Here is a 16,311-nt window from a genome sequence, read left to right on the forward strand (position 1 = left end):
TACAGCTCTAAGGTTGGAGCATTAGTTCAATCATAAGGAACATTATGCTAAGTGAAATAAGCCAAGCACAAATTCCATATGATTTCACTCACATGAACTAACAAGCAAAATAGAGACAGACTCATAGACAGAAAGCAGGCTGACAGCTTGGCAGGGAAGATGGGGGTTGAGGGGTGGAGGGATTGAGCAGAAGAGAAAAAAAAGAGAAAGAACTCAATGGACACAGACAACAGTGCAGTGTTGCATGGAGGGAAGGATGTGGGTGAAGGTAAATGAGGGGATGGGGGGATAAAAGGTGATGGGAAAAATATATATACATATACACTTAAATAAATAAGTATACTGGAAAAAAACATGTTATTTTATAAAATTCTGAGTTAAAAATCCTCCTCTTTCTATTTTAATGTAATAATACTGATACTAATTGGCAGTTACAAAATAGTTATGAATATGTAAAGTACAGCAGAGGGACTACAGTCAGTAATGTTGTAATACCTGTGTACAGTGTCAGGTGGGTAGTAGAAGACTTATCAGGGGATCACTTCATAAGTTACATAAAAGTCTAACCATTATCCTGTATACCTGAAACTAACATAATATTGATTGACAACTGAAAAATAAAAAATAATTTAAACAGTAAGTAAATAAAGGCATTTCTTTAAACAACAAAGACAACAATAATCACCTGATACCAGGTATCTGAATCTCAAAGTAAGGAAACCAGGTTAATGTTTCACTTAAAGAGTTTTAACTAGGTGTGTCAGATGCTACTTTTTTGTTATCTTATTCTTCATATAACATTAATGTCAGTCACTATATTATATTTTACTTTTAGCCATTGTTATATCTCTTCTATTGCTATGAACAAAATGTGGGTAATATTTAAATAAATGTTTTGTGTCTTAAATAGTTTGAACATATAAAAGTACACAGATCATAAACCACTTTTCTCTTAGCTTCTTGCATAGAACTTTTGAAAACATTGTCAACATAATGCTATCATGCTACTTTCCAAAACTGCTCTCCTTTCTATCTCTAGCAGTTCACATGCCCATCATCCCTCAGCTGACGATTCTAGATATTTTGTAATCTGGTCTGAAAGTATTTTGTATATTTCACCCTCAGATATCCTTCAGTCAGCTTAAAAACTGTATATCTCTATATCTATCTATCTATCTATCTATCTATCTATCTATCTATCTATCATCTATCTATCTATTGATCTAGATATTATATGTCTCCAACTCAACCATAAAGAAATGTAGCAATCTACTCTGCCATGTTATGGAAAAAAAAGAATGAAGATCTTCAAATTAGGAGACTTAGAGTCTATTGTAGTCACCTTCTTTGTTCTGAGTTACTATTTAGCCTCTCAAAATTCTGTTCCATAATCACATCAATAACTACCTATGTGCATAAATAAATGGAAATAATGCTACCTGTCAACTCCCTTGCTAGCATATGTCAAAGAAAACTAGATTGGTATAAGTCAAAATACATTATTTGCTCTAGTTCAAAAAGCTATAAGCATTCACATTATTTTTTCTTCATTTTTATACCTCCTAACTGCAAAGTTACAGGAACAATTATTAAATGCTATAGCAAAAATGTTTCATAAACAATTCCCTTTATAGAACACACATAAAAAATCCACTATTTAGCTCCTTCTCTATAATTTTTTTTAAAAAAAGGAAAACTGAGATTTCTACATAAGCCCAAGAAATGTACTTATTTAGAACACTCAGTAATCATATATATTATAGATCAACATTATGCAGTTTACTGCAGAGCAAACCCAGGCATATCATTATTTTAAATCCTCTGACGATAATATAGCACTAATATCTGCCGAAATTTCCAGTTATGTTTCATGTCCTAATTATTATAATAAATTATTTACTTTGTTCTCAATCTTGCCTCATAATGAGTTCAAATCTTAAGTAGGCTCTAACTACTTACACCTGCCCCCCTTTTTTGTATTCTTCCAGTGTTCATACTCACTGACTTAGATATATTTAATCTGGAAAAGCCTTAAAAGATTGTTAAGTCAAACATACTTATAGAGGGTCAGAGAGAGTGAGTTATTCAAGACCTTAAAGCTAATTGGGTAAAACCAGAGCTAGAACCCTTCTTTCCTGACATCCTAGGATAGAGTATTCCAAATTTAATTGACTTCATTTTTGACATCTGTTCTTCCATTATTCCTGAGATTAGTTTTTCCTTTATAGTGGCTAAAGACACGTCAATATATTTTTAAATTCCAATAATTAATTGAACACAAATCTCTAAATTTAAATACAATCAATTGCTTATTCTTCTTCCTTACCATGAAATATATTTATTTGGTGCTTTTAGATGCTGGAAAATACATTAAAATTTTCCTAAGTGAGCATTATGTTATCTTTTTTCACTACTGAGACATATTTTACTTCTCTTAGCTTCCTGCCTCAGTGTTCACCAACTTTAAATCATGTTGTCCCCCACTCTCTACCAAACTCTGTTTACCATTTTAATAATTTAGTCCTTTAAACTCTACTTACTATAATTAGCTGAGAAATGTATTAAAACATCTTTATTTCTTTTATCTTTATAGTTATTTAGCAATTGTTAATATAAAGAAAAGGACAGAAAGTAATGATATGGTCCTACAACCCACAAATGATAAAAAACTCACTAATTTATACAATATATATCTCTGGGTTGTAGTTTAATAAATATGTATTTATAAATGTATTTTATGGCAAGATGCTATAAAGAATGTAGAAATAGTCCTTCATTTTAAGGAACTTATTGTTTCCAAGAAGACCTAACATTTCACTATAAGGTAATATGAGATACTTTTATATATGACAACTAGTAGCTCTGCACACGAATCCGTGCACCAATAGCTCACCAGTAGCTCGTGGCCACCCTCCAGTAGCTCTCTGTCCACTGCCCTGCCCTCCTGTAGCTCCCTCTGCCCCTCAACCCCTCATAGCTTTCTGCCCTGCCCCCTCCTGTAGCTCTCTGCCCGCTGCCCCACCCTCCTGTAGCTCCCTCTGTCCCCCCACCCTCCCTCATAGCTTGCTGCTCTGCCTCCTCCTATGGCTCTCCACTGCCCGCTTGTAGCTTGCTGCCCCACCCTCCTGATGATCTGTGATCCGGTCGTTACGTGGTCGGTCATTACGCTTCATGGCATAACAACCATTTGCATATTACATTTTTATTATATTGGATCATATTAAGAATACTCATGTGAAAAAATACTTATTGTTCAATATTAAGCAAAATATAAATGTCAGCAATAGTATTACTATGGTGGAACTAGAGAAGGCTTCATGTAAGAGCTCACATATTAGATGGACATTGAATGGTAGATATTTTCAGATACTAATAGAAGAGGAAATATATTATTTCAAGTGAAGGAAAAGACCCAAGGCAGGATGTATGAAAGTATTGGGTATGTTATAATTACAGTAAAAGCAATTGAAATATTTGGGATTAAAAAGAGAAAAGGAGAGCATGAGACATTAAGAAATAGTTAAGAAACACATTACAGAATACCTTCAATGCTAAAAAGAGACATATATGTCTAATGAGGAGACAGTGAAAGGCTTTTTGTAATCTAGGTTCCCTTCAAGAACACTGCATTCTAACAAGAATGCAGAAAGGATTATAGTGTGAAAGACTGAGGCAGGAAATAATTGGGAGACTATTTCAATAGTCTGGCAGAGCAGTGATAAAAACAGTTTACACAAGCATATAAAGGGTAGAACATAAGAACTAATATCCTTGGGAGAAAGAATAAAAAACAATTAAATATTCTATCTTGGAAACTTGGAAGAATGCTATTGCCATTATAAAGTGTAACTTGACAAGATAGTACTAAAAATGAAAAGAAATAAAAGTACTAGTTTCACTTATTCATTCAACACATATATAGTTGCTCACCTACTATATACCAGGTGCTCTAACACGTGCTAGAAAAGACAGTCAAGACAAGATTCAACTTCCTGGAGTTCACATTCTATTGAAAGATATATAATAAACCAATAGCAAATGAAAGTGGAAAACAATTTCATATAGCAATAAGTACTATGAGGAACTTAAAGTAAGTAAAGATATAGAGATGGAGAGAAGCATGAGAATGAGGGGGAACTTATCTCTAAAAAGGTGATTTTGAGTGGAGCTAAGAAAAATTGGAGAGGTAAGAGAAGGACATTTCAAGACAGAGTCTACTGCTCATTCTAGATAGCAACAAGTGAAACTAGCACTTCCTCCTTATTAACTTACACTTTTTTTAAATCATATATTTTATTGATTTTTTACAGAAAGGAAGGGAGAGGGACAGAGAGTCAGAAACATCGATGAGAGAGAAACATCGATCAGCTGCCTCCTGCACACCCCGTACTGGGGATGTGCCCGCAACCAAAGTACATGCCCTTGACCAGAATCGAACCTGGGACCCTTGAGTCCGCAGGCCGACGCTCTATCCACTGAGCCAAACCGGTTTCGGCTAACTTACACTTTTTAAAAAATGCTCACATGAGAATATGTTTTTATTGGTGTGTGTGTGTGTGTGGGTGTGTATGAGAGAGAGAGAGAGAGAGAGAGAGAGACATGGATGTGAGAGAGAAACATTGATTTATTTCCTCACACACACACTCTGACTGGGGACCGAATCTGCAATCTAAAGTATGTACCCTGATGAGGAATCCTTTTTGGTGTATGGGAGGACCCTCCAACCAACTGAGCCACTGGGTCAGGGCTTAACTCACACCTTTTAATGGCATTTTCATTCTTCCAGATTTCTAAGCTAGACAGAGTGAAAATTAGAAAATAAGTGCAGATAAGGAGATGGGTGCCAGACCAAGTAGAAATTTAGATTTTCTTTGGAGCATCTTAGCTTGAGAGGAAAGGTCTAGCAATATTTTTAAACTAGAGGCCTGATGCACGAAATTTGTGCAAGAGTAGGCCTTCCTTCTCCCGGCTGCCAGCACCAGGTTGCCTCTGGCATCCGGGACCTGGGCTTCCCTCCAGCCACAGGCAGTCACCCAGGACCGGGGCTTCCCTCACAGCCCTGGCTTCATCCAGAAGGTTGCCCAGAAGGGGGTCTGATCTAATTAGCATATTACACTTTTATTATTATAGACTAGAGGCCCGGTGCACAAAATTCATGCACTTGGGTTTGGGGGGGGGGCCCCTCAGCCTGGCCTGCGCTCTCAGAGAGCAGGCCTAAGCCAGCAGGCGGACATCCCTAGCACTGCCCCGGAGGCAGGAGAGGCTCCCGCCACCACCACTGCGCTCACCAGTATTGAGCCCAGCTTCTGGCTGAGTGGTGCTGTGGGAGCGCACTGACCACCAGGTGGCAGCTCCTGCATTGAGCGCCTGCCCCCTGGTGGTCATTGCGCATCATAGCGACTGGTCGTTCCACCATTCGGTCAATTTGCATCTTAGCCTTTTATTATATAGGATATGTTTTTATTAATTTTAGAGAGAAAAGAAGGGAGAGAGATAGAGAGATATAAGTATCAATGAGAGAAATACTGATCAGCTGCCCTCTGCAATTCCCCCTACTGGGGATTGATCCAGCAACCTGGAATGTGCCCTGACCTGGAATCAAACCATGACTTCCTGGTAGATGGGCCAACTCTCAACCACTGAGCACCCCAGCCAGGATAATGACATTTTTTGATAGCACTCTTTTGCTCTAAATTATGTAGAATGAATTAAGAGTACAGTTAGGCCAAACAATTGGGAAGCTGATGGAGTACATCAAACTGGAGTATAGTTGCTTGAATTAGAATAGTAGCAAAGGAGACAGTAAAAATGAATTTTATTTGAAATATTGTGAGTTAACAGGACATAGATGGATTGGATGTAGAGAGTGAGAGGAAAATATCAAAGATAGTTTCCAAGATGTCTGAGAGTAACAAATTGAACAATGATACAACAAACAGATAAGACTGGGAAAGCAACAGATTTGGGGGTGGATAGAGTGGGGTGCTCAAGAATCAATGATTTAGATTTGGATTTGTAAAGTTTAGGATCTTTATTTGAAATCTAAAGTGTAGTTGTCTAATTGTTAGAAAGCTGATTAATTGAAATTTTTTATTATCTATTTTAATGTAATAAAGAATACATACGTGTTTTCTATAAGTAAGCTATACTGCAGAGTAATAAAGAGAACATCCCTGCAATCCAAAAAATAGGTATCTAATCTACATTCTACCTGACTCATTCATCTACTTCCATTTCAAAGATAAATATTTAAAAAGATAATATGAACTTTGTGTGTCACATTAACCTGCATTTAAATATAAGTTTTCTTACTGCATATGTATATATCTATAAATATACATTATTTACTTTTTCCGAATTGTGAGCATTGGAAGCAAAAATGTACTCTATATAGTCTTCTGGGACTTGTTCTTTGTGAGAGACGAACCTAAACAAAAGACTACCAAAAGGTTGAAAGTAAATATGAAAAATACTAACAATTAATTAATTAGAAACTAGTGTAAAAATATTAATTTGCAAATTCACCTTGCTTTACAAACCAATTAAAAATAAATGGACAAATTCACTTATTTTGGAGAGTTCAAAGACTTTTCTAATTAATAATACAATAGGGTAAAACATAAGAAAGAATCTGGAAGTTTTGAAAAAGAGAATTAACAAGCTTGATTTATAGACAGAGAGAGAACTTTGTGCCTTACAGAAAACTTGGGATAATGACTCATTAGAACTTACCCTTTCTATTTAAAGGATACCAGGATACTGTTACCTTACCATGTCCTAATATGATCTGAAGATTTCTTTCTATAGATATTTGTAGTAAATGTATGCTCAAAACTATTTTAAGTCATAGGATTTTGGAGATCAAATCTCATGTGTATCATTACATTTTAATATATAATTTTCTGGAAGAAAGAGGAGTTATTTTACCTTGAATTAAAGTGATATTTTTCAGTGTCTGAGAATGTTCCCAATCTTTCAGTCTAAGATCATTGGTGATGTTGTTCAATAGTTTCACTTCTCCTTTTATTTCCTCTTCCAAACGTGCTTGTTTTTCATTCATAGACATAATTTCTGCTGATGCATTGTGCACACGCTCCTCTAATTTACTCATCTCCTGTGAAGCATAAGCAAGCATCCACAATTTTTGTTACACCATTATTGATAAAATATGTAAGCTTAAGAAACCCTGGAAGCCAGGTTTTTAAAAAATACATATAATATTACAAGAATATTATGGAATAAGACTACAAAAATTAGAGAACTATTTTAAAAGATTAATTCTTTGGTTTTGAAGCATTTCCTCTTTTGACTGAACAGCTGAATATTCACACCCTCTGCCCTGCTCCCACCTTAGTTGAATATATCTAAGGTATTCTTCTATTTCCAAATATATAGATGTCAAAAGACAAATAATTTTAAAACACTTGTGATATGATTTTTAATTTATCTGAAGTAAAGCTTTTTTATACTGTACTTATAGTGAAATTTAGTATTCCAATTCTGTGAATTTGACAGATTTGAATATATAATCGTTTTATATCAGTAACAAAGTTTAATGCCATATTTCCCAGTGGAAATGAAAATTCAGGATTGCTTTTCATATTCAATACAATCTCAACTAGCATATTAACAATATCTTTTTAATTTTCATTGCCTCTGTATTTGAGATTTCATTATTATTTTGATTTTAATGGCATTTATATACCTGAGATTGTGAACAAGCGAGATAGTACTTGTTTGATCTGGGACATGCTTTAATTTTTTACTCAATAATATATTTAATTTTTTACTCAATGATATATTTACTTATTATAATACTTAGAGGCTGCCTTATATTTAATAATTTAGTGTAAGTATACTGTATGTATTTTTCATAGTTTATTTGATTCCTATTAGAGTTGTGAGCTGCACATATTTTACAACTTTAAATAATGCTATAATGAACATCTTTTAAAAATTTTTTATTGATTTCAGAGAGGGAGAAGGAGAGATAAAAACATCAATGATGAGAAAGAATCATTGATCGGCTGCTCCCTGCATGACCCTTATTGGGGATCAAGCCCGCATCCTGGGCATGTGCCCTGACTGGGATTGGAACCATGACTTCCTGGTTCATAGGTCAATAGGTCAACGTTCAACCAGTGCACCACACTGGCTGGGCTGAACATCATTTTACATATATGTGTGTGTTTCTATAGGACAGCTTCCTGAAAGTGAATCTGATCCAAGTGTGTAAATATTAAATTTTTTGTTCAATACTCTCACACTGTCATCCAAACAGTTGATATCATTTTAAAATCTTATTAATTGTACATTAGTGCCTACTTTTTGCACCTAAATTATTGGCATTATTAATATATTTAACTTGGCAGAGTAAAAGTAGACACAATAAATTCTTGATACTTAATTTGCTTTTCAAACTATGATAAGGTTAAATACCAAATCATAATTTTTTTTATATTTTTCTTTATTACTTTTCCTTTCAAGTATTTTCTTGGTTTTCCGTTGTGCATTGGCCTTTTCTCTTGCTGATGTACCAAACCTTTTAATCTATTTTGATAATGTTTTGTTTCTCTGTTCTACTTTTATCACAGAGTTGAGCAGTTTTGACATAGACCATGTAGTCCCAAAGCTAAATCTAACCCTTTAAAAAGAAACTTTTGCTGACAATTGGTCTAGAATATATCTTGCTCTTTTGTCTTGTATATTTGATGCTATTATAATACATGTAATATATTATTCAAATTTTGATTTTTAAATTATAGTTAATTTACACATAAAAGTTATGTATACTTCCTGGGAGTGACAAAGTAACTATTTTAAACTAGATTTTTTAGGTTATCCATGTAAAGGATGAGGATAAAAAAAATGGGGGGTCTATTGTAAAATTTACAGAGTGCCCACCTCTCCAGATCTGCTAAGGTAATCTAAAAATCATAATTGGTTTAGGCAGCCACAAGAGATACTATACCAGGTTTTATGATACTAAAATACCTTGAGAGGCTATATCCAATGGAAAAATATTTTCTTTTTTGCTGGGAATCTGGAAAAGGAACTAGATTGAGACCTGGTAAGATTCTGAATGGAATCTGGGTAGGTAGGATGATGTTCAATCAGGGTTTATAATGTTTATAATGATCTGTTCCTCTGAGGAGATAGGAGCTAAATGAATTCAGTGTCAGCATGTGGCCTTCCAATAGGAAAGTTCTTACCTCTTGTTGTTTAACTGTATTCTGTTGGACTTTGCCATTCAGTGTTTCAATACTGAGCTGCAAAGCAAGTAATGTGGTGTTCAGACTTATCAATGCCTTGGAGATTTCATCTATTTCATTTCCATGTTCCTGGGCTGAGGAAGCCACGGTTCTCAGTTGGAGAAGAACATCATTAAATCTTTCATCAGTCATTGCACTGACATTTTGGAAACGCTCTGAATCTATGAGATTGGCTTGTGTATCTGAAATATACTGGATTCTTTTCTCCATGCTGCTCAGGTTTCCTGTGACAACTTCTCGAAATTTTATATCCTCTTCACGGTCATTTCCTTTTCCCATGAGACTCTGAGATGAATCATTGCCATTAATTGAACCAACTGTGCAATTCTTCCTTTCCCATTTTAGGAGTTGAGCTACGTATTTAAAGTAAAAATAAGCAGAGTCATGGCCTGGCTCCTTAGATGCATACCAGTATATCATCCCATTCTAACATTCTAAATGCTATCCCAAATCAGGTATTTATTTTAAATAGACATGTATGAACCACAGTAGGTATATTGCTGAGAAGGTGATAGTCTCCTATTCCCAATTTACTTTAGAATTTATTCCAGGATTAAGCCATTCTTTTTGAATTGCTGCTTATAAGAATCTCCTAGACCATTGCATTTGGCTTTCCCAGTAAGAGAGATTCCACAGATTATAAAGTGCATTGTACCCTACTCCTTGGGTCTGTCATTAAGATAAAATGAGATAACAGAGTATCTGAAGTTAGCATGTTGAATATATTAGTTCTTATCAAGATAAATGATAATAACAATACAGTTTCTAAAGTAGAAGTATTGGTGTTATTTACTGTATAATAAATTGTTGTTTCATCTTCCTCATCCTATCATTAAGCTGGCAAAGAATTGTCATTTTCAGTTTACACAGGCCTAATTTATAGTTGGTAGAACAAAAAATTGGGCAAATAATATTCTTACTTTAAAAGGTATTATTTTTCTAAGATTAGTCTTTGTCTACTATGAAATATATATCCACAGCAAAAATTTAGAGAAGATGAATAATAAGAAAAAACTATTTACCATTAATCTCTTCCAAGTTAAATGATAACATTTTGGTGTATGTATATCAAATATGACTCTCAGTTTTCATTATCATATTATTATTACAAAAGCAAGATCATATTTTGGGGACATACAGAGCTGAGGATATGTACTTCCAAATAGACATATATTCTCTAAACAAGCTAATTATCCTTCTGAAATATCTAGAGCAATATAATATGTTTACAGTTTCAAAAAAATGAAAAGCATTAACTTTGCAGATAAAATTATATATTTATACAAAATAAAGAAAACATTAAATATTATTTTACCACTAACCAGTGATGGTTAAGATTTTCTTGTTTTTCCATATCTCTATATATTTTTCTCCATCATTTATACCTTTTATCTACATATATATGTCCTTTACTTATATTTGTTTTATTATATAAATTTTTCCATATCTGACCATTATTAAGCAATAAAAATAATAACTTCACATAGTTTAAAATATATCTACATAATCAGCTATACCTGATCTGTCAGTTTTCTGAGTAAAGATGATATAGCAATAGTATCATCTTTATAGGGTTTTGAGAATTAAATGAAATAACACATGAAAAAACATTTAGTTTCCACCCTTAACTCAGGGTACCTGTTATATAAAGAAGACATTGTTGTTTACACAGGGTCAAGTTGCCTGATTCTGGAATCTAGCTCTACTCCTCATTATTAGCTGGGTTACTCTGGGCAAGTTACTTATTTTCTCCTTGCTTAAGTCCTCACAAAGATCTAGAAATAGTAACTATCTCAACAGTGGTGCTAAGGATGAATGAGATAAGGCATATAGTATATGCACTTAAATCCCAATTTTTAGAAACACACATTATATCCTATTTTCCTAGTTACATTCTCTTTACAATTAAGGTAAATGTGACTACATTTTTATATGATCCACAACAAAGGCCATTTTAAGTGTGCATAATTTTATAATTCTTAATTTATCAATAAGTTGGACAAAAAAAAAGTATATTTCTTACTAAGATTTTATCCCATTTATTAAATTAAGTGTGGGGAGTAATTTTTGGATTGACAGCCTCATTAATGAATTCGTCAATGCTATGCTTTATTTATTAAGCACCTACTAAGTATAAAACACTAGGAATAAGATAGACTGAAATTCAAAGTTGTCCCTTAAAATTTTCCCTTTATAGTATTTTTTTTTTTTAGTTAGCAGTTAAGAATTCAGGTTCTGGATTAGAACTGGGTTAGCAATTCTTGCTCTTTCCTTTACAAATTGTGACCTTGGGCAAATTAAGGTGTCAATGCTTTTATTTCACTTCTATATAAATTGGGTACTACTAGTCAGTGTTCAAATAATTAAATGAGCTATTTTATGTGAAATCTTTAGAATACATCCTGGCACATAATAAGCTTTTGGCAAGTTTCAGCTTTTTTGTTATTGTTAATATTTTGGATTATCTGTTTGTGACTTGTGCATCTATATGCACATCATTGATAATTAGAGGCAATAAATATTGTGTAATACAAAAACTGGAGGAAGTTCCATATTGCAATGAGTACAGTAATCTCTGTACTTTATTTTACTAGGCATATGGACATAATTATTCAAGCATGTAATTTTACTTATACTGAAACAATTTCTATATTATATGGGTAAAGCAACTCTTGTTCACAATATAAGAGAGACACCTGATTGAACAAAATGTCATATGACCAAATGTTTTTATTTGACATCAAGTTCAACATGGACTGATAATAAAGGTTACATTTTACTAATATATTTAAAAACAAAACCGTTTTTATTTCCCCAAATTCTGAATGAGAACTAATTTGATCCCTACGTTTTTTAAGAATGTTTAATTCTGTATCATAAATCTAGGTAAAGAACGCAAGAGTTCCTATTTTCAGATCTTCATTTATCTCACTATCATTGGAGAGATGGCATTTTTTTTTACTTTTCTATTTCACATTTAAAGGAGACAAGCTTTTAGGACTTGTGTGAAGTCCTAGGGAGAGAATTATATTTGATTCCATGGATCACATTTACTCTTTCGTGTTGGTAATACCTTTTCCTACCCAAAACCTATATTATTCTGAGCTAAAGAGTATGCAATATTTCAGTGACAATTTATATACATTAATACTGAATTATATTTGATTGTCCAGAGATACTATGCTGTTCTATTATTAAGCCAGTGATCCAGTAGGTTCTTTAAGAAAAGATAGCATATAGAATAGATTTTAAAATTAAGGAATATCTTTTCATGAATATGACACTTTAAATTTAAGCAGAGTTTTTATGTACAACATTTTACTTCACCCACCAACTCATATTTGCCAAAACAAAGTGATTACTATTATTTTAGTAGGGATATATTTGATCTATAATTGTAATTTTTGGTTATCAATAGAGATATGTATTGCATTTTAGTTCCTTTTTTTGGAATATATTCTGATCTACAACTTAATTAAAATTGTAAATGGATGATCAATTGTTTATTATTCAAGAGTGATAGACATGGCAAGATCTCCCTATTCTTATGAATTTGGGTGCTAACATGAGCTTATTTGATTTGAACATTTTAAACTTCTCGTCAATCTTAATAGGTACTATTATAGTTTTAGTAAACAAAACCACTTCAGATCAATCATTGTCAACCCTAAATTAAATGTGTTGACTGGATAGTATTTTCTAATAGCCCAGAGATCCTGAACTTGCTGAGAACCCTGAGTTCTTTTCAGACTTCAGTCCACATTCTGCACTGGCCTATTAGAAAGCAGTTGCACTCTTGGGTTGGCGCTACAGACCATGGTTTATATAAAGGCAATTAAATTAACCTAATCATAACTGGCTTATTGTTAATAATCCCAAACAATAAAGTACCTTTCAGTTATGTCTTTCAAACTTCAGATAAGCATGTACATAAACAGCATACAGATAACCTGAGCTCATCAGGAAGTTAGTTTCATGAGAGATAATCAGGTTCTTTTACTTAGATGGTTGTGGTTGGTTTGAGTGACTGGTTTCGTTTCTTGTTGGTTTTTGTTTCTAATGGCCAAAATAGGAGTTGATCTTTATCTGGGAAAAATATTTTCCTGGCTAAAATTACAGCAACTCTTTTTTGTTTTTTTATTGGTCAATCATATTTTGGGCTAAAAACCCAATTACCCTGGAAGACAGTAGGACACAGAGGTTAGGAGTCAAGTGTTATGGGTGGGAACTGCAGCTCCACTCCTGAACACTCTCAAATTCCTTTTGTGGGTAATGAGGGTGAGTTTATGTCTACTCAGGGGTAACTGGATAGGTGTATTTAGGTAATCTGTGGAAAATTTATAGCCCAGTTCCTGAACATAGTGAATGCCTAAAATCGATAGCTACAGTTACAATTGTTGTTTTATTATCATTTCTTTCTTAGCATAATTTTGGCTCTGTCTTGGAATATTCCTTTAGATTGCTTCTTAGCAGAGGTTTGGCCTTGTATTTAGGAGCATTTTCTCATTGAGCTGATTAGTGTGTGCACAAAAAATGTATCTAACTCCCAGCCTATCTCTTAGTAGATCATATGCCCAGACATGTTTTCAGTCATAGAGAAAGGAGAGCTACAGGGTATATAAATGCAAATGTAAATCAAATACATAATAAATGCTTCTGAGGGGAATAATACTTACAGATTTCACTGAGTTATATGCAAGCCACCCCTGTAGAAACCCTCAGATTTATCCCCAATTTAAGTCAGACTCTCCAAAGAAATATGTACCTGGAAAACATTATGTTGAGCCCAAGTAAAGTGTTCTAATTTTTAGAGATGTTTTAAATAATGGCCTTATGAAATATGTGGCCATATAAACTGTAAAGATATTATTGAAGTGTAGGCCATTATTTTTTTAAGACTTACAGGAATATTTCTTTCTGCTCTCAATACTAGGAGTAGATCTTTACCTGAACAACTGGCTTGTTTTTATATTTTAGGCATTTTTAATGTAAATGATCATGTTCATATTTTCACATCGGCAACTAGAATACTTACCTTGAAATTTGTGACCCACCACTAGACATCTATAGGACTTCAGAGGATAATATATTTTTGAAATAATCCTTTTCACAGCTCTATTCTTATCTTAATATTTCATTTTCTATTCTATTTCATTGTTTCTATTCTTTGACTTAGTAACTTTGAAGAATCTATTTTTTCATTTAATAAATTTGAGGAACTTTGTGATGTCAAGTTTACCTTACAAATCTCCCAAATACAAAAAAAGAGTGCTTCTTTTTTGCTTCTACAGTAACTAATTCACATGCTGAGCTGCTGGGTTTCAGAACTCTAGAATACTGTACCTGCCACTATCCCAAGGATAGGTATGAGAACTATAAACACAAGGAGATAAAGGGCAATCAGGGCAGCTTTGACGGACTTCAGTTTCTTTGGAAAGGCAGGGCCATTTTTAAAATCTAAAAAACAAAAGCCCAAACTGTTGTTAGAAAACTTAATCTTACTTAATTACAATCTTTATGATCTGCAGTTATATTGTAACTAGGAAGCCTACTAAAATAAAAAGGGCGGGGGGGGGGGGAGGCCACGGGAGATAGGTCCTTGTTTATTCAATAGGAAGAAAAAGGGACAATCACAGTCTAAGCCAATATTGGCATCACTGTGGACATTTGATTTACTTACCCATGAACTAAGCATGCATGAAAAAGTGAGTATCTTCTACAGTTTGTACTTGTTTCATTTCGGGCCACTGGTTGATACATTTTAATATTCATACCAACATATGCAAACAATTTTATTATTGTTTCATATGGAAATATATTCTGGGTGAAAATAAAAAACCCCAAGTAACTATGTAATTATGATTTTTTTTCTCCTATTAAGTCAGATAAGAGAAACATTTATTTTCTATGATGATTATACTAGTACAATTTTCTTTTTATAACCCAATCTCTGTAACTTTGTATTTGGATACCTCTTATGATGTGAATAAAATGTAAAATAAGAAATAAAAAAATTCACATTTTGACTAAATTTTGAAATAAATCAATGAAGTTCATCCTCTGTATATACTAGAAAATATTAACATTTCAGTATTATTAATTTATAATAAGCAGTGATTCACATAATGGGTACTAATTGTGGAAAAGATAACTTGATGTAGAAGGAATCTCAATAGAAGAGGAAGACATTTCTCAGATTAAGTTAATAAAACCACTTATTAAAATATTTTTCCTATGGCCATTGCTCTTGTTGCTCATTTTTTTTTTAAAAAAGTAAATTTTGTTTTCAGGTTGTAAACTCCAAAATTAAAAACAAAAGTTCAGACAGTGCTCAATAATGTTCTATGAGGAAATGAAAGGAAAAGGAGAAAAAAAATTAAGAAGTAAAGATAAGCCCTGGCTGGTTTGGCTCAGCAGAGGGAGCATCGGCTTGTGGACCAAAGGGTCCCAGGTTCCCTTCCAGTCAGAGCATGTACATTGATTGCAGGCTCCTCCAGGTCTGGGCCCTGGTCGGGGCTTGTGCAGGAGGTAACCAATCCATGTGTTTCTCTCACATCAATATTTCTCTCCGTTTTTCCCCCTCTCTTCTACTCTCTCTAAAAAACAATCAATGGAGATCAACCGAAGGACTTGTATGCATGCATATAAGCACAACCAACAGACACAAGACACGGGGGGGGGGGGGGGGGGGGGGGGAGGAGGAGGATGAGGGCAAGTGCCAGGGGATAGGGGAGGGGGAGGGTCAATGGGGAAAAAGAAAAAAAGGAGACATATATACTACTATTTGTAATACCTTAAACAATAAACTTAAATGAAAACAAACAAAAAAAAACAATCAATGGAAAATTTTCCTTAAGTGAGGACTAACAAAACAAAACAAAAGAAATATACAGAAAATAAAATAAAGAGAAACAATAAGGAGGGATCTAAGGAAAAAGAACAACCCACAATACAAGCAAGATGAGGTATTCCATCCCCCAGATTGACTAAACCTGAAACCCAGGAGTCATCATCTCCTTTACCTCCAATTTATAAGCAC

General features: G+C 33.8%; 1 protein-coding gene across 2 annotated transcripts in view; it reads right to left on the minus strand.

The window, feature by feature from the left end:
* MSR1 (macrophage scavenger receptor 1) overlaps positions 1 to 16,311 on the minus strand; it is a 73,405-nt gene that overhangs the window by 41,904 nt on the left and 15,190 nt on the right. Inside the window, exons 1-4 of one of the 2 annotated variants that reach the window (XM_054720324.1) lie at positions 14,953 to 14,982; positions 14,616 to 14,729; positions 9,213 to 9,625; positions 6,928 to 7,114 (exon numbers count right to left, since the gene is read on the minus strand). In XM_054720324.1, coding sequence (XP_054576299.1) covers positions 6,928 to 7,114; positions 9,213 to 9,625; positions 14,616 to 14,729; positions 14,953 to 14,956 — 718 coding nt within the window. In that variant the 5' untranslated portion in view covers positions 14,957 to 14,982. Of the gene's footprint in view, positions 1 to 6,927; positions 7,115 to 9,212; positions 9,626 to 14,615; positions 14,730 to 14,952; positions 14,983 to 16,311 lie in introns of those variants that run through there. The other variant, XM_008146257.3, reaches the window with a different exon arrangement.

Source organism: Eptesicus fuscus, chromosome 8 (assembly GCF_027574615.1).
Source record: "Eptesicus fuscus isolate TK198812 chromosome 8, DD_ASM_mEF_20220401, whole genome shotgun sequence".
Taxonomy (NCBI): domain Eukaryota; kingdom Metazoa; phylum Chordata; class Mammalia; order Chiroptera; family Vespertilionidae; genus Eptesicus; species Eptesicus fuscus.